A 27315-nucleotide genomic window follows, 5' to 3' on the forward strand; every position below is an offset into this window, starting at 1 on the left:
TGAGAGGGAGAGGGTAGGTTTTCCGGCCAAGGGTACAATATGTGTGGATAATAATAATCGTGCCATATCTTTAGTGTCTATCATATACAAGGACTGTGTTAAGTAATTTACCCACGTTTTTACTGAATCCTGACAAGAGCACTTCGAGGCTGGCCTCACTGTTATCATTTCTGAAATTACCAACTTGAGACTTCGGAAGGCTTATTTTCCGAGAATTTACAGTAACTGGCAGAGCCCCCATCTGTCTCTCCAAGACTGGAGCTGCCCAGGCTGTTTCTCAGACATGATCGGGGATTTTGTGAAGAAAGGAGAGAGTTAAGGAAGGAACTAGAAAGAGATGGCAGGTAAAGAGGGCTTTTCACATGCTGCTGCTGCTGTGTTTCTAAGTAGGATAGACTTGAGCATGTTGATAAGCTAAGGCAGTAGAGAACGGGGATGAAAATACCAGAGACTTGGGGGTATGGTGCTGATGCAGCACAAGCCACAGAAGGTAATGAGATCCAGGGTAAAAGCTGACCAGCTCAGAATGGAGGGAGAGCCAACTCTTGTTCTGAACATGCACAGATAGAGGCAAGTTCATATATGATGAAAGGCTTTGGAAAGTTGAGATTCAGACCAAAACGTAGGCCCTTCTCAGTCAGGAAAGTGGAGAAGTCAGTGGAAGAAACCCCCTTGCTCCCTCTTCCCCACTCCCCCAGCAAAGCACCCAGGGCAAGCACCCACCATTCCCCTTTGCCCACCTCATGCCCAGGAACTCTGAAGGTGTCGCAGCTGTTTATTAAAATATTGACTCCCATTTGTTCTCCTTTGCCTTTGCTACTTGAAGTAGGTCACTTAAGGTAGTGCTTCCTCCACTCAAGGATTTTTCCAGTGAGGAAAATAGAAGATATCTGAAGACCAGAGCTCTTGAAAAAGAATGAAGTCATTGAGGGGACCATGAAAGGGGTCTCTTAAGAACATCTAGATGGGGGCAAAAATTTCCCTTGGAACTAAAAACCTGTCCAGCAGAGTGCTGAGGGGAAGCAGGGCGGAGGCGAGCAGCAGTGCTCTGGGGAGTGATGGCTGCATGGGGAGCCCAACCCCAGGCAAAGAATAGTTCTTGGGAGGAGTAAAGACGCTCATGTCCCAAGCATGGCACACACTCCAGGACAGTGGTCAATAACTGCAAATGCTCTGAGGCTCATAAGATCCAGGCAGCACCTTGACTGCCTGCTAGGAGGGGAATAGGGCCCAATAATACATTTACCACCATGGAGAGGGAAAGAAACTCTTTAGGTCAATTTAATTGAAAGAAAGATTTAGGTCAATTTAATTGAAAGAATTAATTGAAAGAAAGTAAAAGCATATTTCTTTTGCCTCTGAGTTCATAGGTTACAAGTCATAGTCAATGCATTGTTCATCTGCTGCTCCAGATACAAACCTAGCATTTTCATCTGTGTCTCTGTACACACTGCCCCACCCCCCATGAAGTTCCGTACTCTGGAGACTCTGAAGGTGCAAAGCCTACCCGTCTGTCATGAAAGAACTCAAATGTCACCTCCTAGGTTGAGCCTTTTTAGGGTGGAGGAAGGAGTGTCCCTTTGTCACCCATCATAGTTTGTCCTATACACATATGTACACTCTATTAACCTGCAGGCTCTTAGAGAGGATCTCATTCATTACTGAGCCCTTCCTACCACATGCTATGGTGACCGTCATGCACACAGTAGGTTCACACTAAATATAAAATTTTTTACTGAACTAATTAATAAAATATGAAGATTCACTGTGCGGTTAGTGAGCTTCAGTTACTTTGAGAATTTCAGCTAAGGATCTATGAGTCACATCTTTAAAATTCTGTTAGAACTTTTCCTCACCCAAAGCATGACTCCTGTAGATGAAGCGCTGTTTACTAATAGACTCAGTTTCGCCTACCTGTTGGGTCCATTAGTCAGCAAAGGATGAAGCACTCACTTTCTGCGTGTAATGTAAGTGACTTCTAGGCATAGTTTTGCAGCCTTAAAACGGGAATACTATTTTCAAGACTGCAGTAAGCTATGGTGAATGGTGGACTGGGAAGTTCTCTGCAGACATGAGGGCTTCATACACGTGTTTTTCGGTGGTACTGAACCAGATGTCATCTGCCATCCTATAACTGTGAGCAAGAGGGGAAAAACCCAGTCGTACCCATCAGCATGTCCCAGCTGCATTCCCTCAGTTGCCTTGTTCTGAATTTGCACCCCTCTCTTTCAAAGCTGGAAAGGTTTTGTAGAGAAGCCTAGTGCAAGTGATGAATGCCAGCAGTTCTTATCAGACTCACTCATTATTGGCTCCTTGTGAGCAATGCTGCAGGGCTTTTCAGGGTGTTTGCATTTCTAGAACCAGCAAGCAGATGAGGGAGGGCCCAGCGCAGCTGATGGAGAGAATGAGAGAAGGCAATAGCCTAGCTTCAGAGAAAAAGGGTTGCCTTTTCTTTGAAGCTAGTACATCACAGGTAAGCTGCCAAGGATCATGGAGAGGGAAGAAGTGAGTGCAGCAGAGAGACTGCTGCACCAGGAGACACAAAGCCTGGATATGAGGTCTCCCCTTCACTATTACTGAAGTGGGTGACCCTGCCTCAGTCACCCAACCATGCCGCTCCTCCACTTCCTTACTGTTACAGGGAGAAATGACTGCTCTATGGACCACAGAGCAAAGCTTCTTAAACTTTAAAGGACTAGGGTCTTAGTAAATGCAAATTCTAGCCTAGAAGGTCTGGATGGGGCATTTCTAACAAGATCCTGAGTGACACAGAGCTGCTGGTTTGCAGACATCATTTCGATAACAAAGTTATAGAGAATTACAGAGGAGACAGTGAGGCAAAGGCTAGGAAAATGCTTTATAAACTAGTATACTGAATAAAGTTATTATGATTAACAATAACAGAAACAGTAATAAGAGAAATGCTTTCGCTGGGTCTACTTCAGTACAGCATTTCCTAGGGGCGCTTGCACCCCACCCTACCCTGAAGATCTGAACCTGTTTTTAAGGGCTTCCCGGCTCTCCCTGACCTCTCAGTGTGGTTGGTTCCAGCCCAAGGGCTGACTTCTCCTTCTGACAGAAGCAGTCAGATTAGTTTTTTCCAGAAGGCAGCAGGCTAATGCAGTGATTTAGCAATGCAATGAATCCCCAAAGGTTACTTGCGGGGGCTCTGAGGAACCTTGTGGAAAAACACACAGCTCCTTTAAAAATGAAACTCAGTCTGGCTCTCCAGCAGTTCTTCAGAGGTCTCCACTGGACTTGCATTGCTCTCGGAAACAGGATAGAGAGAATTCCACCTCTTGCAAACTCGCTTGCATTTCTGTCTCTCCTGCCAGGAAGACAAGGCTCTTCCAACATCAGAAGAGATGTTCACATTTTCTACTGGGAAATTATCTATACCGTCCCAAATTTCTGGTATACAAGGGCATTCACAAGCAGGTCAACTCCCAGCCCCAGCTCAGAAATCCAGAACACTCACTGTTAACACGGCAGACTCAGGTGTTGGTTGTCTGAAGAAGCTGGTGATGGTGGAAAGCACCCAACGTTAGGGAAAGTGTGCGCTGGCTAGTCCCAGGGGTGTCCTCTTGGACACCTGAGATGTGTCTGTGATGGAAGCCACCAGCAGGAGAAATGAGGCAGGAGGATAGAGATGTACAGTGGCCTCACCAAACCTCACCTCCGACTTTCTCTCCTGACTTCACAGCCTTCTTGCTCTCAGCACACCTGCCGGGCACACTCCCACAGAGAGCATCTGCACTGGCTGTTCCCTCCACCTGGAATGCTGTTCCCCCCAAATGGGCGGGTCCTTGCTTGCTCATTGCCTGATCCCTTACCTAGTCCAGATCCTTGACCAAATGTCACCTCTTCAGTGAGGCCTTCCATGACCCACCTACCTAAAATTCTAAATGAACCCCTGCATTGCCTCCTAGAATTCCTACTCACCTCTCCAGCTCATTTTTTCATGGTACATTATACTATCTGACATAAAATGTTTTACTTGTTTGGTTGTTTCTCCTCCACAACAGAAGACAAATGCCATGAAGTCAGAAAATTTTGTTGGTTTTCTTCACTTTCTTGTGTAGACCAGTGCTTAGCACACAATAGGTCCCAAGAAATATTAATGAATAAATCTTTTAATCAATTACCTAATTAATTAATAACGGGGTTACTAAAGTCTTGAATTTCAGGCAATGTGGCTGCTCATCACAACTATATGAATTTTTTTAACAAAACTGTTTACTTAAAAATTTAGTGTTCCACAATTTTTCTTTCAATTTTAAGCTTTACCTATTAACTTTTTACCATAAAATATAAGGAATCAGTTTTCACAGCACCCTCCTCCACCCCAACTACACACAGATGCACACTTCCCATCCATATTGAGTTGATACTCAATATAGCTGTATCATAATTTTGGTTAAATTAACATTTTATGTTCACTTTTTTATGACTACGTAAATATTCATAGCAGAGTTATGTGGTATATTGTGGTTTCTATTTCCATTTTTCTTTTCTTGCACAACTTTTTGTTTCCTTAGTGTTAGATTTTTGTTATTGGTTGGTCAGTTGATTCATTTTCTAGTTTTCTATGTACTCGATCATGAATTAAGTCCCTTACCTCCTCTCCTCCAGTTCTGTAAATCTCTTCCTAATAAAATTAAACATGTCAGAAAAAAAATATATAGTGTTCCGGACTGGGAGATCAAAAAAAAAAAAAACAGTTGGTGTATCTAAATTCTGTTTATGGTCTGCGGCTATGTAGCTATATAAATTTATATAGGCCCCTCTCCTAGTCTCAGTCTCTACCATAAAATGTAGGAATTACACCAGATTCTTAAGTCTCTTCCGAACACCAACCTGATATAATACTAAAAGTAAGAGTAGCAGGGTTTCATACACAGCAATAACAACAAAAAGATTTACCGAGTATTAACTGTGTGTAGGACACTATCCTTGAGACTCAAAGGCCATAAAGGTGGCCAAACATAGATTTTGGCTCCAGTATAGCTTACTTACTACCAAGAGCAAGAAGAGAAAAGACAAAAATTTAATGAAAATTTAAATATTAATCCAAAAGATAGATTAGATTCCTACATTGAGCAGGAATGATGAATTCTGATATTCCTGCCAGCTCTATAATTGACCTTTGGTTCTCTGGAGATTTGAAAGGGTTAGATACTTACCAAAGACGGTCAAATAGCAACAGAGAGCTTACTATTTTTTTATCTTATTCCAAAAGGTGATTATCACTCCTATTTTTCAAAGAGAAACCACACAACCCTGGTGAGAAGTTGTCAACAGCCCCTCAGCCTCTCCAAGTGCTCATCAGACTGTTCTCCTTTTTAAATATTAGCTCCTTTGTCCCTTTCAGGAAAACTCTCTTCCGTTAATGCTATTAAGAGAATTACGTGTGATGAGATGTCTTCCCTCATCCTGTCTAAAGATGTGTATGACAACTTTGTTTTAAGTCCTTAAAAAGTTGCCATCACCATTTCCCAAGGAGGACACATAACACACTAGGTAGCTTTCAAATGCTTTTTTCTTCTCATTTCTGGTTCCAAATCTCACCAAATACCAGCCACATCTTTTTTTCTGGATTCAGGTTCTACATCTGCCAGATGAGAAGCTAGGCAAAACAGCATCCATGCCCTTTCCAACACTAGTATTTTGCTGTACTTAGTGTTTTCCACAACAAGGAAATCTGTTTGGACCTCTCTGCCCTTGCCTTTCCTACACAATTTGAAGTCACGGAAAAGGAGTAAGTCAGCGGTAAGTCATGTATCTTGGAAAGCAATACCTTCTGGGACACTAACATTACTGCTGGGTATGAAAAATTCCAAGTAGTAACTGTTCAGTTGTGATGGGGTGCAAGATATCCACTCCTACACATTTATTTCTAGCTCTTGAGAGAAGAGCACAATGATCTAGAACATAAAAATTCCATAATTTCTAACTGCGAATCGTCTATAATCAACAAATCTATTTGTCCTTGGCCACACTGGCAGAAAGCCACAGATCTAAGAGAATAAGCCATTACCTGCAATGCTTGGAAAGAGGTACATTTCCCAGTTTATACTGAGCTTGACCTTCCACCCCGATCATTACTTTAATTTTGTGTAGTGACCAATCAAATCCACTGCACATTAGTTCACGAAGTCAGGTACTCAGAGGCAGGGCAGAGGGATGGAAAAGCCCTGCCGGAAGAGTCAATAGCCCTTCCTGCAAGGTCTCTCTCCACTGCTCTCTCTGAGCTTCTGGTTCCTCAGTTGTAGGATGAGGCGTTGGTGAGACAATTCCCAGGTCTTCTGAGTCAGTCATTTCATTGTACGTAATCATTTTCATTGCAAAAGAAATTTGTTTGAATCTCTCTGCCCCAAAGGTAACAACAGAACTTAAAAATAACTTGTGAGATCATTTTATTCAGAACAAGAAGAGATCACTTAAAAACCCCGATGGTCATCTATTCTTGTTTTAAAAGGTGAACTAAGACTCAGCATGAGTCCCTCCTTGCTGAATTCCTGCTATGCTCCCTCACCACTAACAAAGACCAAAACCTCTCTGCGCTGGAAGGGGAAACTACAATGCTCCTCATAAAATCACTTAGAAGCCTGAGGGTGGTAATTAGCTCATCTCCTGAGCTCTCCCTTCTTCAGGTTAAGCAACTTTAATTCCTTAACCTATCATTGAAGTGCTCATTTTACAGGCATACTCTATTTTTACTAGGTTCTTCTAAACTGCAGAGTCCAAAAATGGACACAAAGCTTTAAAAACATCTAAATAATATAGACTATAACCAAAGATCACATTCACATACCCAGAAAATTGTGTCTTTAAATGAATTGTAGCCACAGTTACTGAAGTTTAAGATTTGCTATATTTAATGTGCTCAGATAAAATAAAATTAGAATTTTATTTTGCAATGAAACAAACCTAAATAAAGCCCTGTAGCATCATAATAAAAAGATACATTTCCTCTTTCAAAAGATTTGTCACTGAAAATGAGGCAGCGATGAAGCAATGACTTCTCAGCACCATATTTCCTTGTTTTATGAGTGGAAGTCACTTACCATATTCGAGTAGATACATTATTAAAAGCATTTAGTGTCACAAAAGAGTCACGTTTCTTCGAATATCAGCATTGCACAGTTCTAACAATTTTGGATACAGCATTAATTATTTTAGAAGACGTTCATGGAAAAATACTGTGTGAATGGCAAAAAGGAGATGGAGGCCTCTTTAGGAATCTTTAATATCAAATGAAGGTATACTTGCTGCAATCTTTAAACAGACCCTGGGCTGTGACGTGGTGGCGAAAACCTGGTCCAGGAGACCACGATTATAGTCCTGATTTTGTACTTGGGCAGGACACTTCTGTGAAAATAACTTTTTGTGTGTGTGGAAAAAGGGCATATTGTATTATCTAACAAGTTAGGTAATTGAACTGAGGTTTCTTCTAGCTTTGTGATCATAAACCAATGTGCTATAAGTATTAGATAAATTCACCTTAAAAATAGACATGGAATTAAATGCATTATGTAAGTTGGGGCATTTCTTACAGCCTTCTCATTTAAAAAAGGGATAGTTAATAGGATGATATGCAGGCTCAAATATAAAAAATAGTCCATGTCACCTTGGGCAAAACTCTCAGAAATTTACGAGTTGATTATAGGCACCCACCTCCGTTTCTAAAATAACAATATGTCTTATTGGTATTTTCTCTACATTGCTTGTGCCTCAGAGGTTTCAGGGATTACAAACTGATTTCCAAAAGACAGTACCTTGCTCTATACCTGTCAGAGTCCATGCTTTATTTAAACAGGATAGTATATGGGAAAACATTTACAATCTGTAAAGCATTTTAAAGATGCTATATTTTTTACCTTCCTTCCATCTCCCCAGCAAAATTAATCTCTCCTTATCCTGTACTATTGGAACTTTGTTTCACCTCTCTTATAAATTCTTAATCCATGCTCTTTTCTACACTAGATCAACCATCCCTTCTAATAGGAATTATCTTACTCACTTGAGCATCTATAGGGCTTAGCATAGTGAGATTTGTAACAAATACTCAATAATTTTTTGACGAAATAAAGAATTAAAGTTACTAGAGAATAATATATTACAAAATGTGCTTTAGGTGTCATAGCCATAATTTCTTATACAGAATTTCATCTGTTTTTAGTACTTAGCCTCCTTTTTAAATATACACATTCCTCCCAGAGAAAACAGAAAAATTCAGTGGATAGCAGAGTCCGTTAGTTCCTTTTCAGTGTTTGAAGGATTAAGTCTTGGCGTCTTCTTCAAAATAATTCCTTAAAATCATGTATTCAAAATGTATTATTTGGGGGAGGGGCAGTATCAGGAGTAGGGCAGTGGGAGGTACAAACTAGGCTCAAGGATGTACTATATAACACAAGGAATATAGCTAATATTTTTTTAATAACTGTACATGGAAGGTAACCTTTAAAAATTGTATAAAAATAAAATTTTTTTAAATCAAATATATAAAGTATGATTGGACTAATGTTAATGAAAAAATGCATGTTATAAGAAATCAAAGCTACATGGATGTGAAGGAATTCGGAAGCAATACTAGGAGTGACTGTCTTTAAGTGTATGCTGCAATTTTCCCTATAACTTTAAACTTTCGTATGAAGAACATAAATTTCCATCAAGAAAAAAACATAAAATCAAAAAAATGAAACATAAAATCAGAAATATATATATATATATATTATTTGGGCACATAATTGGTAAGACTTCTGATTCAGTAATCTAAACATAATGACACCCTTAAATAAATAATAATCTCTTGTCAGCTAGACTCATAAAACATTAGATTTTTTTTTTTAAGTGGAAGAGAATCTCTATATCATCATTTCTTTAGCCCACCTCATATTACCAATGACGCAACACAAGTGCAGGAGGTAAAGTGACTTTGCCAAGGTCACATCAAGTCAGTGAGTGAGTGCTGAGCAGCACCAGCGTAGACTCCAGATCACCCGACTCCTAGCCCAGTGCTGTTTCCTTCCTGCCTGTCCTCTCTGATTTATTCATCCAGAACTAACTGATCAAGCAGAAACAATTGGGAATAGTCAGACCTCTATTAATAACAATTTGCTTTTATATAGTACCATATAGTTTACAAAGCACTTTCCATATACTCTCTCTCCTTGATTCCTTCCCAAAACCCCAGAGAGCAGACAATTTACCACCATTTACAATAAACTAAGGCCTAGAAAGGTAAAGTGATATATCCAAGGTCACAGAGCCAAATTTGAACCCAGACTTTCTCACTATGAATTTAAGTCTGTGTACATAAATCCACAGCAACCTCTCTTTCAGAGATACAAAGAAAAAAATTCTTCCACCATAACCCTCATTTGCATCCTATTAAGCCAAGATTCTAAGGGGACTGCCCCAGGAACTTCGTGAAGGGTTTATAAGTAGAAAGGCTGACTTTGAAAGAACTTTAACCAGATGCATAAACTATGCAAAAGTAATAGATGAATTGAGAAAAAGAGCAGCACAGCCACCGAAATGCAGGTCCAGCAAATTGATTTAGACACCAACGACAAGAAAGGTCTTCATTATCTACTTATTTCAGCCCCCACTTTTGAGCTGAGGGAACTAAAACACCTCTATCTCCCAACCCTAAAATGTAGAAATCCCAGGGTTTCTTGAAGAACAAAAGTTATGATAGTCATGACTCTGGAAATGCCACCCCTTTGCACTGATACAGCAGTCTTTTTGTTGGCACTCACCAAAGGTCCTGAGCAGTACAGTCTGTTCCCCAGAGTCGCTGGGGTCAGAGATGTATCTAAAGACAAGAATTAGGATGTGAGGTGTGCAGAGCAGTCTTCACATGAGCGGACAGGGAGTGAAGCATCCAGTCTCTGATGGGACGGAAGAGGACCAGGAGACTGGGGACAAGGCACATGCACAGATGATGATGAAGGATCACGCCACTCCCCATGGGACAGGATGAGAACAACACAGAAGAGACTGTTTTGTTTCTCATTTTCAGAAACAGGAGAGAAATTGCTTCTAACAAGAAGGAGGAGGAGGAAGTTTTCACACCTAGCCAGATTTCATAGGGAGGAAGATCAATAGTTCTCTTCCATGGGCAACAAGAAGTTAAGTCACAGTGAATACGATCCATTATTTACAGAGCTATATTTGAGCTCAGGGTGAGATCTGAGAGCTGTTCAAACAAGAAGGAAAGGTAAGTGGAGGCTGTGTACTACGTGTGTGTCAACCCCGAGTCTTTAGCTACTTTATACCCAAGGATATAATGGAAAGTGCTACGAAAACCAAACAAGTAAATATTATTATACATCAAGCACCTTATATTTTATTCACTCAATTAAGTTTCTTTTGGTAATTGAAATGACCTTAATATGGCCAAGTTACTGGGATCACAAAGAAGACATAGTCTTTGCCTTCATGATGCTCATAGCCTAGAAGACAAGCCTGACATGCAATCAAGGAACCATGTATACTATAGCAGCGGTCCCCAACCTTTTGGTAGCAGGGACCAGTTTCACAGAAGACAATTTTTCCACGGATGGGGGCGGGGGGTGGGGGGTTGGGGACAGGATGGTTCAGGTGGTAATGCGAGCAATGGGGAGCAATGGGGAGCAGATGAAACTTCGCTTGCTTACCGCTCACCTCCTGCTGTGTGGCCCGGTTCCTAACACGCCGCAGAGCTGTACCGGTCCGCAGCCCAGGGGGTTGGGGACCCTTGTACTATAGTGAAGAAAGAAATCAACATGGCAGGAGAGTTCAAAGGGCCAGAGGACAGAAAGACTTTTCTCAGCAGAGAAGGACCAAGAAAATCTTTAGTAAGAAAATTATAATCTCATTACTTGTGGATATAAAAAGTTAATGTACTTGGGGAAGATATTAAGAGATTTCAAGTTGTGTTTTGCTTTTAACAAATAATGTAATTATTGCTAGTATTTTATTACTGATGAAGAACTGACTATTGAACAATATGTTATTTATAGTTCCTAGCTTCCCCATAATATACCATTTGCTAATAGTTAATTAAGTCATGAAACCATAAATTTAACAGAACACATTACATTCTTAATGTTCACTGAAGACAACGTTCTCTGCCTCTCCAAAATGTTTAAATTCTATGTTTGTACATCTGTTGTATGTTTTCAAGACAATGCAAACATGGGAAAAATCTCAAAAATATATTGTAAAATAGTAAGATCAAAGCTGCATTTGGGAAGCTCTCCCCTGAATTTGCTAGGTGAATTGAAATTCAATCAATATTAACCTGTGCAAATAAAGAGAGTCCTATTCTTCCAGTTTAAGAACTGGCCCTGCTTTCAAAATAAGTAATGAGAACTCTAAGCCATTTTCTCTTTCTGACATTGCATAAGTTTCAAGTCCTGTACCTATGTCCAAAGCAAAGGTCTTTCATTCGAATTACTGTTTTTAAAGAAATCCTCAGGGGTTTCAAAACTGGTACTTCCAGATCTCTGAGACTCAGAGCCACTGATTAAAATTTTTAATCATATTTATAGATAAGTAGGCTTTAGGGTGGGGACTTAATATGATTTAATAGATAGAAAATAGTATGGGATTCAAGAAACTGGTTTTCATTCTTTACTTTACCAGGATTGAGCCCCTTTTTCCCTGGGCCTCAGTTTTTCCAGGTAAAATGACGAACATAAAAATGACTTCTAAAATCTCTTCTGACCATAAAGATGCTATCACAGTGCTGGGAAGCTAGTAACTTTGCCAGTTATGAATTGGCAAGGTGATTTTTCTGGGAAATTATTGCTTGAACTGTGAGAGCTAAGACACATTTCCCATCATGAATTTGAAGGCAGACTTAATCACTCCCATCCCAAAGAGCCTCTAGCACTTGTTAATATCTCCATTATGGCATTTACCATATTGCATCTTGAGCAGTGCTGTCTGTCTTCCACGCTAGCGTGGAAGGTTCATGAGGTCAGAACTGTGTCTTGTTCAATGTTTTGCCAATGCCCAACAATGCATGACTCGGGGTAAGTGTCCAATGGATGCTGGGGTAGTGGAAGAATGAATAAATTAGTATCTCAGGGCAATTTTTAAAAATTGTCTGGACCTGATCTTGGTAGTTCTCTTAACCCTGTAACTCTTTTTAAGGTATTTACATGGTGTTTCCTCATGGGAAGACTACTTTAATGACCCTGATGTCTGACACCCTAACTATGATGGATAAACAGAGGAAACCAGCCAGGACACTGCTGAGAATTCCACAAAATGCTATCTCCAGGACCTCTGACCTGAGATTATCTTTCCACAAGATTATTCAGTATCTTTTGAAAGTAAAGACTTCTAAGTAAAGATGGGGAAGTTGAACACAGGCTTTTACTTTCATTCTTACCTGAAACACCATTAAAAGTACAATAAAGGTGTGTGTGTGTATGTGTGATAAATCTATAAAGATGCAGCAAAAGGGAGAAGAGACAACAACTGTCAAATTTTAGAAACAGGAAGCTGGTGAAGATAAAAAGGATTTAGCAGACCTGAGAAAACTCAATTCTAAGCCAGTAGTGGGGAAAGACAATAAGCAATCTAATTTGGACTGCAGAATCTTCAAAAGTTTAGACAGCAGTAGCACCAAACTTGTCTAGAAGTAGGGTGAAGGGGAAAAGGATAAAATACACAGAACTGGTGGACAGTTTGTTCTTAAGAAGGTATTATAACCTCAAACCCTCTCTTAAACGTTGAACATCTAGACAACTGCCCTCCCCAACCTCAGCAGAAGACTGCAGATGTGTTCTTTGTAGAGGACAGAAGAGAGGCTCTCTGTACAGTGGGCCGAGTAAGTACCACATTGAAAACTAAGAGATTAAGTGAATTTACATGCTGATCGCTGAGACCCACAGAATCCTGGCAGCCATGTCTTTATCATACAGGCAGGAGAAAGAGTCTTCTCTGAGGAATTTATAAACAATAAGAAGGAAGACCTAAAGATACTGATATCAGGAGTTCCACAGTGAAAAGCCCATGAAAGTGACCCTGTAACTAAGATCATTATCAATAAGCCCCACCCATGTGTACAGAGCTTCCAGTCGCCTCTTTAGCCTGCTCTTAAATATGAACAGGCAACAAATATAAAAACATCTGTACAAAGTCTCTAACATGAAAGACAGAAATCGAAACAAGTAATTAAATAAAAGCTAACTGGAAACAAAGGCTATGGAAGGAGATGAAAACTTCTAAAAGCTATATTATTAATATGCCTAACAAGGTATTAGAAATATTACCTCAGTGAAACAAGACAGCATAATATAAAATCAAACATTCAAAGAAAAACAACAAGTAAGGATCTTGAAAACTAAAAGTCTGATATCAGAAATTAAAAATAAAACCTAACAGAAAGAGTAGAAGATAAAAATGAGCCTATCATCAAGAAAACAGGTGAAAAAATGCAAAGGAGGTGAAAACAGGAAATAAAACATATTAATAATAAAAATGTTTTAAAATTCAGGATATCAGGGACTCCCCTGGCAGTCCAGTGGTTAAGACTTCACCTTCCAATGCAGGGGATGTGGGTTTGATCCCTGGTCAGGGAGCTAAGATCCCATATGCCTCGGGGCCAAAAAAACAAAACATAAAACAGAAGCAATGTTGTAAAATTCAATGAAGACTTTAAAAATGGTCCATGTCAAAAAGTCTACTAAAAAAAAAATTTCAGGATATCAGTATCTGAGTAACAAGATTTCAAAAAAGCTGGAGCCAAACAACAGTAACAACAAAAAAGAAACAGAGAATAGGAAATCATCAAAAAAAAATTCAGGAAAATTTTCTAGATGCAAAGAATATAAGTTTCCACATTAAAGAAGCCAACTAAGTACCCAGTATAATGGGTGAAAATAAAACCATAAGAGGGCAAATCTTCATAAATTTTCAGAACTCTGGGAAAAAAGAGTTTTTCAAAGAGAAAAAAATAAATCATATTCAAAAAATGATGAATCAGAATGTCATCAGACAAGAACAACAAAACTGAAGGGAGAAGACATTATAGTGGTGCCATTTAAATTCTGAAGGAAAATTATTTTCAACCTAGAATTCTATACCTAGCCAAGTTATTGCCCAAATATGAGGAAAGAAGGAATATATTTTCAGATATGCAAAGGTCCAAAAAATTTAACTGTGTATCCTTTTTTTCAGGAAGCTGCTGGAAAATTGATTCTACCAAAATAAGCAAGTGAATTAAGAAAGAAGAATACAGAGGATACAAGAAAACAAGAGAACCAAGCAAAGAGACCTGCAGAAATTTTCCAGGGTGATGGAAACGGAGATTCCAGGATCAAACCAGTGCATAGGGCATAAAAGGAAAAGCGCACATATAGAACCAAGTCAGAAGGTTCCAAGAGAGATTACTTCAAGAAGATGAACTTGATAAGGTATCTGTGCATCAGAACGGCTGGAGCTGAGATTCAGAACGGTGGCAGAGGCTTGGAGTTAAATAGTGAAAAGTATGTATAGAAAGCTGAACAAACAAAAAACAAGACAACTATCAACCACAGAAAAAAACAAAATCATAAGAGAAAGGAAGAGTAATCACAGTCATTAAAAACGTTTACATAGTCATAAAAGTGTAACTAATAAATACTGAGCTAACCAAAACAATTAATGTAACAGCCCTGGGAAGATGGTAGGATAGGAGGAATGCCTGTTGTGAGAGTGTGATGGTAAGAGAGAGATGAAAACTTCATTTCTACAATGGGACATCAAAAATAGAGCTGAGAAATTGAGAGGAGGTAAGAAGAGAATGTCATTTAGAACACAGAGGTAAATAGCAAAAAGAATTGCGAGTGATGTCTCTGGAGAGAAAAAAAATTTGAGGGAGGGGACAAGGAAGTGCTATCTTTGATAATACACTTTCCATAACTGTGACAAAAATGGCAAGTGCACAAAAAAGAAAAGGAAGACATCACCTCAAATGTTATTCATGGTCTTCCCTGGTGGCGCAGTGGCTGAGAGTCCGCCTGCCGATGCAGGGGACACGGGTTCGTGCCCCGGTCCGGGAAGATCCCACATGCCGTGGAGCGGCTGGGCCCGTGAGCCATGGCTGCTGAGCCTGCGCGTCCGGAGCCTGTGCTCCACAGCGGGAGGGGCCGCGACGGTGAGAGGCCCGCGTACCGCAAAAAAAAAAAAAAAAGTTATTCATGAGGGATCATCGTTACACCTCTCTTGCTCTAGAAGCATTTCTGAAGGAATGAGTAGCATCAGAGGCTGCAGTGTTCCCCAGCCCCCTCACACCTTTACTAAGACCTGCATGATTCAATGGGGAGTAGGGATCAAAAGAGGTTGCTCAGAGAAAAGACAAGGCTGTCCTTGCCATCTGTGTAACCACTCCTTATGGTTATTTGATGAAAATCATCTGCTGACCTTCATTTTCAAAATCTTGTTCATAAATCTTTCACCAGCCAGGCTGAGACCTTCTCTATACAGGTGGTATTCTAGATTTCAACCATTGATTACAGCTGTCCAGTTTGGCAGGAAGTGTCTTCCTGAAACTGTTTTAAGACTTTGATCCAAAACAGCTCTATGTTGAGTTACAACTAAAGGCTCAGACTGGAAGTATTATGCTTGGAATTCATTTAAACCTTTAAGCAAACTGAATCCATCAGACTCAGCAAAAGCAATGGCTATGATTTTGTACCCCAAGTTATAATAAGGCAGTTTTGAGATACTTAACGATAGCTGCATTTTGTTAAGTGCTTACTATTTGCCAGGCAGTGTGGCAAACACTTTCATATACTATCTCATTTAATCCTCAAAACAACTCTAAGAATAAATACTATTATTATCTCTATCATATAAGTGAGAAAATCTAGAGTTAGGAAGATTAGGAACCTTGCCCAATATCTTCTGCTAGGAAGTAGACATCAAAATCAGAATTGGGTTAAAACCAGAATTGGGTTAAAAACTGCTCTAGTTTCTTCATCTTCTCTAAAGAAAGACAGCCAAAATATCAAAATACAGTGATGGTAAGTTGAAAAAGAACATATATCTTACATGAATCTTCATATACTTAAGGAGAATTTGAAGAACTTCATATAGCATAGTTGCAAAATGCATGCATATTAGTACCTGTATAGTGTTTGTCCTGTTACTGTAATTCTGAGAGTTGATAATAATTTATAGATCACTGAAGAGCAATTTTTGAGCCTGACACATTTCAAAAGTATTTTTTGGATCTTCCCCCTAAAATACCAATCTGTAAGTTTCAATGCAAAAATTTCAGGGGATTGAGAGCCCAAGGTGAACAGAAATGAAAATCACTGTTCCATTAAGCAAGGGAAGTGTGTCAGCAGCAGAGGTTGGCAAAAGTCACAGAGTGCAATACTGGATCACAGCATTTCCTCTGGCCGTGGAACTGTGCTTACAGGTATACCTTGCTTTGTGCGATGGATATTTTCTTGAAAATCTAGGGAATAATTAAAGCTTTGCAAATGGAATTATACTCTAAAAGCCCTGGAATCTAATTTTTAAAAAGACAATTGATATTAATATTTTTGAAGTATAAGTTATCATTATTTACATTATGTAATTTGTAACAGGCCACCACAATTTTCTTCTAATCTTGGGGGGCAGGGACTACCTGCTTCATGGGGGCAGGGACTTTGTCTTCTCACTACTATATTCAGCACCTAGAACAGTGCCCAGCTTATCAAATATTTGCCAGATTAATGAATTAACCAATCACTTAATCTTTCCTAGTTGCTACATGTATATTAATGATGCTATACCTTTGCTCATACTATTGCATCAGCTTGGAATATTTTTCCAATGTTTCAATTCCATCCCTTCTGCAAGACCAAGCTCAAATGCCAACTCCCTTCTCTGTATTCCCACAGATTATAGTTCTGTATCTGGTGTAACAGCAGAGGGTATAAATCTTGTATTATTCATTGGTTCCTGGTCTATGACACCTAGGCAGAGTAATCCACACAGAAGGTATGATATTAAAAGTAAATTTTAAATTTAATCTAAATTTTCACGTGCATACCCCACTGTCAGCTCTTCCTAGGCTTCTGTTTGTGTCTATCTTCAAAACCAAGTCTGTGAAGTCAGAAACTGTGTCTCTTTTCATTTCTAATCTTGATGATAAGCAATGTGCCTGGCACAGATAAATAAATATATGTATTCATTTTATAAATGAAAACATGTATTATTTGTATACACCATTAATAACATCTTGGTACTAATTAACCAGTGTGTGGGTATGGGTAATACTGGGATGATTTTGTAGATGTGATCTTAGTTACTCTTTTAAGCTATGGAGTTCCGTCATGAGAGTGCTACCCCAAGATCAGCCAAATGTACATTTATTTCTAGATATAATACCCAAATACAAGAGAATCATAGACTACATTGTTTACAGTAGGGGTTCTCAAAGTGTGATCCCCTAACTAGCAGCATTAGCATCCCCGGGGAACCTGTTAGAAAATGTAAACTCTCAGGCCCACCCCAGACCCACAGAGTCAGAAACTATAGGAGGTCGAGAAATATGTTTTAACAAGCCTACAATTTATTATAATCCATATTTACAGTTGAAAACCCCTGACCAGGTACAACTGGGCAGAAGGTTGTTCTCACTATTCTTCCCTGAACAGTGGAATGGTACCTGGACCTAAGCAACAATGTCAACATTCCTATCACAACAGTCAAGTTCTCTTTTCTGAGGAAACTCAACTTCATCTTAGGCCAGACAATGGGAATAATGTAAAATTCTGATCAAAAAAGATTAGTGGATTTCTTTCATTTTTGTCACTATTCTTTAATTTTTTAGCACGACTTAGACCAGTAGGTCTTAAAAACTATCATTTTAAGCCATATACCACAGCTGCATGGCATTCTGCTTGTTCCAACCTAAGGGGGAAAAAAATGAGTGAACTAGAACTAGACAGAATGAAGGAAAAACTAGCGAAGCAGCAAGGGTCATCAGTCTAAAGAAAAGTATGAAGGAATGGATTCTAGACCAATCACAGCTGGTATCAAAGTAGGGTGGGCGGGCGATACCAGCGGAAGAAAAGACTATGGTTCTGTGAGAGTAAGAATGGTGGCAGCGGCCAGCATCAGCGTCAGGTAGGAATCTCATCTTGCATCAGGAATGTTCACGTGCGATGGACTGAAGGATACTGAAAGTTGCATCTGGCTCCATGCAAGGGGCTAATGTGATAGTGAGGAGTTTAAGGCAGGAATCCAGCCCCATACAGGAAGAGAGGAAGTATTAATAGTAAGCCTAAGGGTCAGAGGATAATCGCAACAGCAGCAGCTGTTAATACTGAGTACTGATTTTATACTTGGTTCATTATGTAAATATAAAATATATATTTATTACATTTGTTATATATTATATATTTATTATATATTATTACATTCATATATAATATATATTATTTGTCTCATTCATCTTGAAAGAGCCATTGTACAAATAAGGAAGCGAAGACACAGAGAGATATCTTGCCCAAGTCACAAGGACTAACAAGTTGCTAGTTGTGTGTCTGATTTGAAGTCTTGTAATCTTTCTACAACACCACTGAGCTTCCGAGGTAAGCAGGTGATGTGAGAGGAGGTGCAACCCCATGCTTACTTAAGCCCCTGGGGTTGGAAGCCACCTCAGGCATATGAGCCTCGGGTGCTCTCTCATAGCCACCTGACAGCAGTCAGGAACACTCCTCATGCTTCCCCAAGTCTGGCTCTGATTGGCCCAGGGTTTCGGTGAGCCTGAGCCTGCAGAGATCACCATCCTGAAGGCTAATAAACTGTAAACATCGTATGTGTGTGTACACAACTGGCCTAGGTTTCAGCAAAGGAAGTACCAGACCAGAGCAAAGTATGCCTCAGATGTTCAGTTGTGGTTAAGCTCACAGACTCCGAAGCTTGTCTGCTATGTACTAGCTATGTGACTTGGTCAAATTACTTAACATCTCTATGCTGGAGTTTTCTACTCCCTAAAATAGGGATAACAATACCGCCTGCCTCACTGAATTGTTATGAGGATTAGAGTCACTATATGTAAAGCACAGTGCCCTATACATAGTAAAATATATATATAAGCACAATTTCAAAAGACTGTTATCTCCTCAAATGTCCTTTCAATGTCTCACATGAATAAAGCTTGAAAACATCAGGCATAAAGATTTTTGCTTTAGTTCAGTTTAGGTAGATCTGTTTAAAACGTTTATAACTAAGCCCAATACCTAGTGTACTTTATAGAAAAAAAAAGTAATAAAATATTGATGAAAGATTTAAAAAAGGAAAAAACCCTCACAATCCAATCATCATTACCCAAATATTGCCTCTTTTTACATACTGACCTCAGAATAGCAGCTTACCATTCCTTTTTTTTTTCTACAGTGTTTACAGCCCATTTTCAATTATCTGTGCTCTCTGAATCACTGGTGGTGGGATTTGTTTCAGGTAAAAAGCCAGGCAGAGTATATGCTTTAAAAAATGAAAAAGAAAAGCTCTGTGGAGAGGCAACAGGTGTCCCCTGGGATACCTGCCAACGTACCATCAGTTGGATCACAGCAGCAAAATACCATGGCCTCCCTGGGTGGGAGTTCCACGTTCCCAAAGACAGGGAGACAGAGACTGTTTCAAAAAGTAACTGGAGAGAATAGCAAACTAAAATTAGAACTATAGACATTGATCCTGGAACAAAATCCACCATATTCTGCATGCAGGGATGCCAATGAGGATGAAGACATTGGGGGAAGTCATGGGTCTTCTTGGCCTCAGACACACGCCATCTATTTACATGTCTATTTTCTAACCCAAGCCTGTAGGACAAGAATTAGTTTCTCTCTTCCACATGTTCGCTCTCTTAACACTAAAGAAGGCAATAATAAAAATCAAGGTCCAGGCAGCAGAAGTACTGTAGTGTTTCTGACAAAGGACACAAGTACCTGTTAACATTTCATATTAATCACCCTGTAGCTTACCTACTGATTCCTAATTGAGAGTGCACATCCTGATCACATGAGGTGCTTCTTAAATATCCAAGTCCTATGTACCATGGGGTGCCCCGTGATTCAGATGTGCACCCCTGATTGAAAATCCTGTTAGCGGCCAGATTTTACACAGTCTATGTTTTAAACCCAACCAAGGTATAATACTTGACCCAATGCATCTTCATCCCCAACCCCACAAGATGTTATATAACTGCCTTGAAACTACATCTGAGCAACAAAGAGATAAATTCACGTTTTTGAGGAGTTACTGCAAAAAAAATACATAGAATAAGGACAAATGAAATCCCTTTTGGTAAATTAAAGCCTTTGCAGAAGTCAAAGGAGATAACTTGTTGAGTGTGTATGCAGTATGCTTGCTGCTAAAACTACAAAAATGGCAAAGGATTAATTTCTCCCCTCTAGGATGAGATCCTAATGAAAAGACAAACACAGCTAATAATAATGAAAGACTATGATTCTAAACTCTAAATGGTTTATTGGTACGAGTTTAATTTCATAATCATAATATAGGGGGTATGGGGCTTGGGGAAGGCATAATAATTCTTATTTTACAGAGAAATAAAGAGAAGATGGATTGCCTAAGTCACTTCGTCTTTCTTAGCCACTGTTTTGTTATCTACAAAATGAAGTTAAAATGTCTAATCACAAGGTTTTAAGGGTGATGACATATATTAAAAGCCCTTTAAAAAAATACAGAGTGTCTCATGAATGTGACAAATCAGGAAACCCAATATTAACAAATCCAGTATAACATAATTATTAGTCATTCAGTAAGCATAAAACACCACACCTAATAGGGTCAAAAGCTTAAAGGCATAGAAGGACAGGGATAAGGGAATGATGGAGAAAACTAACTGGCCACCTCCAGACTCATTACTAACAAACCTCATAATAACCACCTGACTCAGACAATAGGTTACTAGCCAGGTAGCTAGTCAGTTGGACAGCTTTTAGAGTAGGTACTTAGCAAGAGTTCAAATGTTCTCCCACACAAAAATTCTGTTTAAAGAAACCAGAAGTGGAACAAAAGGCAGGCATTATTGTTGTGGAATGTTAAGTGCCTCCGCAGAGGTCATTAATCACTACGACTTTAGATTCTAGCCTTCTGTGTAACCTACTAGAACTCTGAAAGATGAATGGAGAAAAGACATATGATGTTAGAAATCGGCAGGTCTTGAGCCTGTCGATGTATCCCCCAGACTGTAAGCTCCTGGAGGGCAACCCAATGCACTATTCATATCACCATCCCCTACATTTAACAATGTGCCTGGAACAATGTGGCAACTCATTAAATATTTTGAATTAAATGAAATGAACTCCCTTTAATATTTAAGAATCTTTAAGACTCAGACAGGAAAAGTGATTTGTCCAATGTTACACCATTTGAGCTGGGATATGAAGTGATCTCCTATGCCCAATGTGTATTGTTATGTTTTGTACCGTATTATATTTTACTTATCCTACAATGGTCTCGGAGATTTGGTTGTTTGTTTTTTAACCACAAAGTAGCTTTTCTAAAAATCACTTCCCCGCTCTGATAAACTAGTTACTGCATAGACATTTCCTTTGTCTCCTGCAGGGTGAACCATTCTGGTTTCAGAGAAATGAGTACTCTATACCTTACCTATGTTGGTTCATGCCCCTGGCTTGCCTCTAATGTTGGTGTGAAACTCAGAACACAGTTGAATCTTCACTGGGAACACATGTGTAGTTCTCTATAAAGAAAGCAGGTCACGTTACTGCCTTCTACGTTCTGGAATAGCCAAACTTCTTTCACCTCTCCCAATTTATAATCTCCTGGATGCATGAACAAAGGCTATCTAATTCAACATATATAATCTGAGTCCCTACTATGTAAATGAAAATGTTTTATCTGATGCAGGCACCTGAGTAGCTACATGAATATTAGAGATTCATATTATGCCCACAAAAAAGTTATCTATGAATGGAGATTTGAGAGTGAGATGTTTAAGATCAGAGACTGCATCTCAGTTTTCTTTTACATTCTCAGAACTAAGCACATTGGGAACATAGCAGATGCTCAATAAATGTTTGTTTAAATAAAGAACACAAAAATTATAATGTTGATTGTAAGAAATGCAGTATGTGAAGGACAAACAAGGACTTTAGGTCATATAAAGTATACTAGTAAATATTAATTAGATGTAAGGGAGGTCAGGGAAGATCTTACATAGCAAGGGGGATGGCAAATGAACTCAAAAGAACTGAACAGAGGCAAATGACAATGAGAAGAAGGTAATGCTATATTCACTCTAAGATGGGCCTCAATTTAAGCAGTCTAATATCACACTGCCATGGGTTAATACCAGGACATTTTAAGGAGCTCAAAATAAACCTACAGAATAAGCTTTTTTTTTTTTTGCGGTACGCGGGCCTCTCACTGTTGTGGCCTCTCCCGTTGCGGAGCACAGGCTCTGGACACGCAGGCTCAGAGGCCATGGCTCACGGGCCTAGCCACTCCACGGCATGCGGGATCCTCCTGGACCGGGGCACAAACCCATGTCCCCTGCATCGGCAGGCGGACTCTCAACCACTGCGCCACCAGAGAAGCCCCAGAATAAGCATTTAAAGATAATCAGAGGGGGCTTCCCTGGTGGCGCAGTGGTTAAGAATCTGCCTGCCAATGCAGGGGACACGGGTTCGAGCCCTGGCCCGGTAAGATCCCACATGCCACGGAGCAACTAAGCCCGTGCACCACAACTACTGAGCCTGTGCTCTAGAGCCCACAAGCCACAACTACTGAGCCCATGCACCACAACTAGTGAAGTCTGCTCGCCTAGAGCCTGTGCTCCACAACTAAAGAAAGCCCGCGCATAGCAACGACGACCCAACACAGCCAAAAATTTAAAAATACATAAATAAATAAATAAATTTATTTAAAAAAAAGGTAATCAAGGGGTTGAAATTAAACGGCTGGAGGAAGAACAGAGAGGGTATTTTAAATGAGTCCATTTTCTGATATAACCGTGAGGCAAGCAATTTCTTCTGCATTTCATTTCCATTCTTTCCCAAAGCAACCAAAAACTTATAACATGATCACATACGCAGAAGCTTCCATATTGACTAGTTAATTTCAAATCTTCTACACTGAGGTCCCCAGAGTGGTTCATTCGTAGATACAATCAGTCCCCTAAGGTCTAAACTAGTGCTTCTTAAACTTTAATATGCATACAAATGACAAGCAGATGCTGTTGAAATGCAGATTTGGTTCAGTATGTCTGGAGTAGGGCCTGAGATTCTGAATTTCTAACAATTTCCAGGTGATGTTAATCCTGCTTGTCTATGGATTACACCTTGAGTAGCAAGATCCTAGACCAATGTTTAACTTTGACTATCAATTCGCATCACTTGGGGAGCTTTTTAAAAATACCTAGGCCCAGGTTCTACTCCAGAACCCACTAAACCAGAATGTCTAGAGGTGTGGCCTAAGTATCTTTATGCTTCAAAAGCTCCGCAGGTGTTTCTAATAGACCAGCCTAAGATTGAGAACCTAGCTGGACAAAGAAAAGATGTGTTACAGGAAAAGGGGGGGAAAAAAAGAGAAGATCGGGAGAGAGAGAGAGAGAAGGAGAGAGAGAGAGAGAGAGAGAGAGGGAAAGTTCTTTCCTCACTGTAAATCAATGCTTCTCAAACTAATGTGCATACCAATAACCTGGGGATTTCATTAAAAATCAGATTCTGATACAGTAAGCCTGGAGTAAAGATCAAGGTTCTGCAATTCTAAATCAAACCACATTTTGATTATCAAGAGTCTAAATGAGTTATTCCCGAACACAGTAACACCTGATATCTTCAAAATAAACACCTACGCCTCTCTCCTACCCTAACATTCTGACGTAACTAAGAAAGGGTTTGACCAGGCATGAGGATGTCTAAAAGCATGCCAGATGATTCTAATGTGCATCAAAGTTTGTGAACCGCTGCAAGGCACAAATTCTGTCAAAGCTGTTCAGGCTACGCACCAACCCAAATCTCTGAGGCAATATTAATTACCATGGTACATAAGGATCACTGAAATTACACTGTAAATTGATTGCTAGGTCAATTGATTTATTTTCCTCTCCTCTTTACCCTGATAACAGGAAGTGATGCAAAGCAGTAAATAAGGAAGCAAAAAAAATTGACCTTATTTGTAAATAACTGATGCTCAACTTGCTGGAGACTCTGGACAAGTGCTCTAAGAAAGGTTTTCAAATGCTGGAGGTAATGTGAAGGTTGTCAAATGCTGGCAACAAGAGTCAAGATTAATTGGGCCATTAGCCTTTTTTCTGGGATAGAGAACTCTTGAACTTTCAACTGACTCATGTAATAATACTTTGAGTATTGAAAGAGTTTCTAGTAGAAAAAAATATATATGCTTACATTTGAAAATGTCTTCCTGGAATTAAATTTGAATCTGTTGAGGGAAGAAGTTTGTACATGGCAGCATAAAGTACTTAAGATGCACCAATTCAAATGGGATATGGACACATTCTTCTTAATACACATTTTTTTCTTCTATAATAAAATTTCAAGTTAGCTACCATTTTTAGCTGTGCCATTTGCATCAACTCAGAAAGTGAGACCAATGTGTAAATAATTAGCCATTCTTCATATGATCAGTACCTGGCTAATTCAGTTTTGCAAAGGAAGTCTGAGAACTAACATGTAAAAGGACTTTCACCATGTCTTTTGCCTGAAGCAATTATGGTAACTCTGCAAAATGACCACAGTATTGGTTTGGGGCAAAATTATTAACTGCCTTTGGGTCAGTGCTGTGATTCATGCCTGTATCACTGCTATTTGGATTTCTATAGAACTTCTGGCCTGATTCTTCCCAGATAAACTTCTGAGATTCTTTCTCCTTTCCAAAATCCCAAGACTGGCAAAACAGCTAGAATGCTACTGTTATCAGCATGAGATATAAACCACCTGGAACCCTGCATAACATGTAGCATATTTTATGGGAAACGAGGAGAAATAAAAAATTATCACTAAGAGATACATCCTCTTTTTATGATGGGCCAGGAATTAGTGTATAAATTGGATTCAAAAATGTTACCAAGAACCTCTGCCAAATAACCAAGTTTAATAATCAAACAGCAGGTGTCCTCTAAATACAAAAAAAAAATGCTTCTTAGTAAAATGATACTGTCTTTTGTTTAATCTCATGCTCCAGAAATACTTAATCAACTGGAATATTACAGACCTCTATGAGTTAAGACTTGGCTTCTCATTTTAAAATGGATTCTACAATACAGTTAATAAATATATGCCTCATGTACATTTATTGACATGGGATCTCTCATATATGTACATCATTGTTAGTCAAGGAAATGCCCATCAGCAAAATATCAGAATAAAATTATCCCAATTAAAATTTGCCAGCTTGTCTGAATCCATGTTGACTCAGTTATTTTCATACTAAAAATGCTTACCTAGGTTGAAATACTTAACTCCTCTAATTAGATACTTTATTGAACAGGTACCTGCTATCATTTGACGCTCCAGTTTTATTAATCAGCCCAGAAATAGGTAACCCACCACCACTCCCTGATCCTGAGCACATTACCACAATGACTGACATTCTTGGTTTAAAAATAAAACCTTGTTTCAAATATAGCTTCTCGAGTTCTGGGTAATGAATATAGTTTCATAAAAGTTGACATCATTTCTTCTGATTTCACCACAATTAAATACATCCAGTATTCCTACTGGATATCTGACCACATTACTCAAGACTCTTGCAAGCTGGTGGGCGTTTTAAAGAGGAGGAGGAGGAGGAGACCTGCATAGATGGAGTTAAACCCAAAGGCTATCCAATCTTACAATTTTAATAGTCATTTTGTTTATGGTTAAATATGCCATCAGAAGTTGATTTTTACAGTTCATTTACCAGTTAGTATGTGTATATTATGCAGGTTTGCTATGAGGAGAATATTAATATATACATATCCAGAACTAGTAATATGCATCATGCCTGGAGCCAAGCAGTACTCCGATACACTGTTCTTCTTAGAGGTCAGTTCTAACGCACACTGTTCCAAATAGACCCAATTTCTCTGCTGATATATTTTCAAAATGCAGTAGGATGTGGTCATACACACCCAGAAATACCATCTTCGTGGGGTGGGGGTGGAGAAATCCAAACATTTTTTCTATAGCAATGCATTATTGGATATCAGATACAAACGTGCCTGTCAGCAATCCTAAAGCAAATGAAATATATTTATTTGAACCCATCCATTCTACAGAAAAGAAACGGCTTTATCAACATATCTCACCTCCCCCACCATCTAAAGACTCTTCCCACCCCCCTACCTAAAAAGAAAAAAAAAATCACACTTCACTACGCAACTGATGGAGTATTAAACACTGTCTTCCAAGCTGTGGGAGTTAAAAAGAAGTCGCCTTCCTGCCACACTTCCCTGGTGCTGCAACGGACATAGCATCTCCTCCTATCGACCTAGTATGATGCTCACTCCCCAAGCACTGCAGTCCCCTCGCCGAGGGCTGCCCTGGCCACACGCACATGCAGCGGGAAGTCCCCCGATGGGGACAGCCTCATACCTTTGCTCTCCATTTCGGTCCCTTTCGAGTGCTGGGAAGTTCAATGGAAGTTGGCCGGAAGATGTGGGCCCGCTTCAGATTCCCAAATCCAGGAAGCCAATCTGATGATTTCGCCCGTACTTCCTTTCTTCCCCTCAGGCTTCCTGAAAGATGGGATTTCTTAAACCTTGAAGCTGCAATCAGCCACCAAAGGACCCTTAGCAGCAGCAGCAGATTGCCTCTTCAGGGGATAGGTTGAGACCTGGTATTGATATGCATGCACGGTGCCCGCTCAGTTTGTTTTTTTTACCTGGGTCTGGAAGCTGCAAGCAGGAGCTGTCCTCCGAACGTGGTGCTGCAGGTGTAGTGACAGATCATCCCACTTTGCTCTCTGGATGTACAGCAGATTTGCATGGGCGCTGGCACGCATGCGCAGGGCGTCCCTTCGGCCGCCTCCCGCTCCCCCGCCCTTCTTCCCTTCTCTCCCCAATACGGTCCTCAGTTATCCCCGCTGAAGAGCTGTAGCTTTCGGTCACAGGGAGCGCTGCTAAAAATAAACGCCGGACCGGATTTTCCTTTGCAAACTAGAAAATGGATTGGATTGGGATTGTGTATCAATCCAATACGATTTTCCAGGATGGATTACTGAAGCCTTGGAGGAAACTGGGGTCTCCGAGCTGGGTATGGTTTTATTCAGAAGCAGAAAGGAGAAAAGAGGAGTGTATTTACAAATTCCATTTAACGGTCACAATTTGGGGTTCTCTTG

General features: G+C 39.7%; 1 protein-coding gene across 1 annotated transcript in view; it reads right to left on the reverse strand.

The window, feature by feature from the left end:
* Nucleotides 1-26944, reverse strand: part of FGF12 (fibroblast growth factor 12) — a 566009-nt gene extending 539065 nt beyond the window's left edge. The window contains exons 1-2 of the mRNA XM_060150293.1: nt 26860-26944; nt 26571-26713 (exon numbers count right to left, since the gene is read on the reverse strand). Of these exons, the coding sequence (XP_060006276.1) occupies nt 26571-26583 (13 nt within the window). The 5' untranslated portion in view covers nt 26584-26713; nt 26860-26944. The remainder of the gene's footprint in view (nt 1-26570; nt 26714-26859) is intronic.
* Nucleotides 26945-27315: the final 371 nt, after the last annotated feature.

This window comes from Lagenorhynchus albirostris, chromosome 5, assembly GCF_949774975.1.
Source record: "Lagenorhynchus albirostris chromosome 5, mLagAlb1.1, whole genome shotgun sequence".
Taxonomy (NCBI): domain Eukaryota; kingdom Metazoa; phylum Chordata; class Mammalia; order Artiodactyla; family Delphinidae; genus Lagenorhynchus; species Lagenorhynchus albirostris.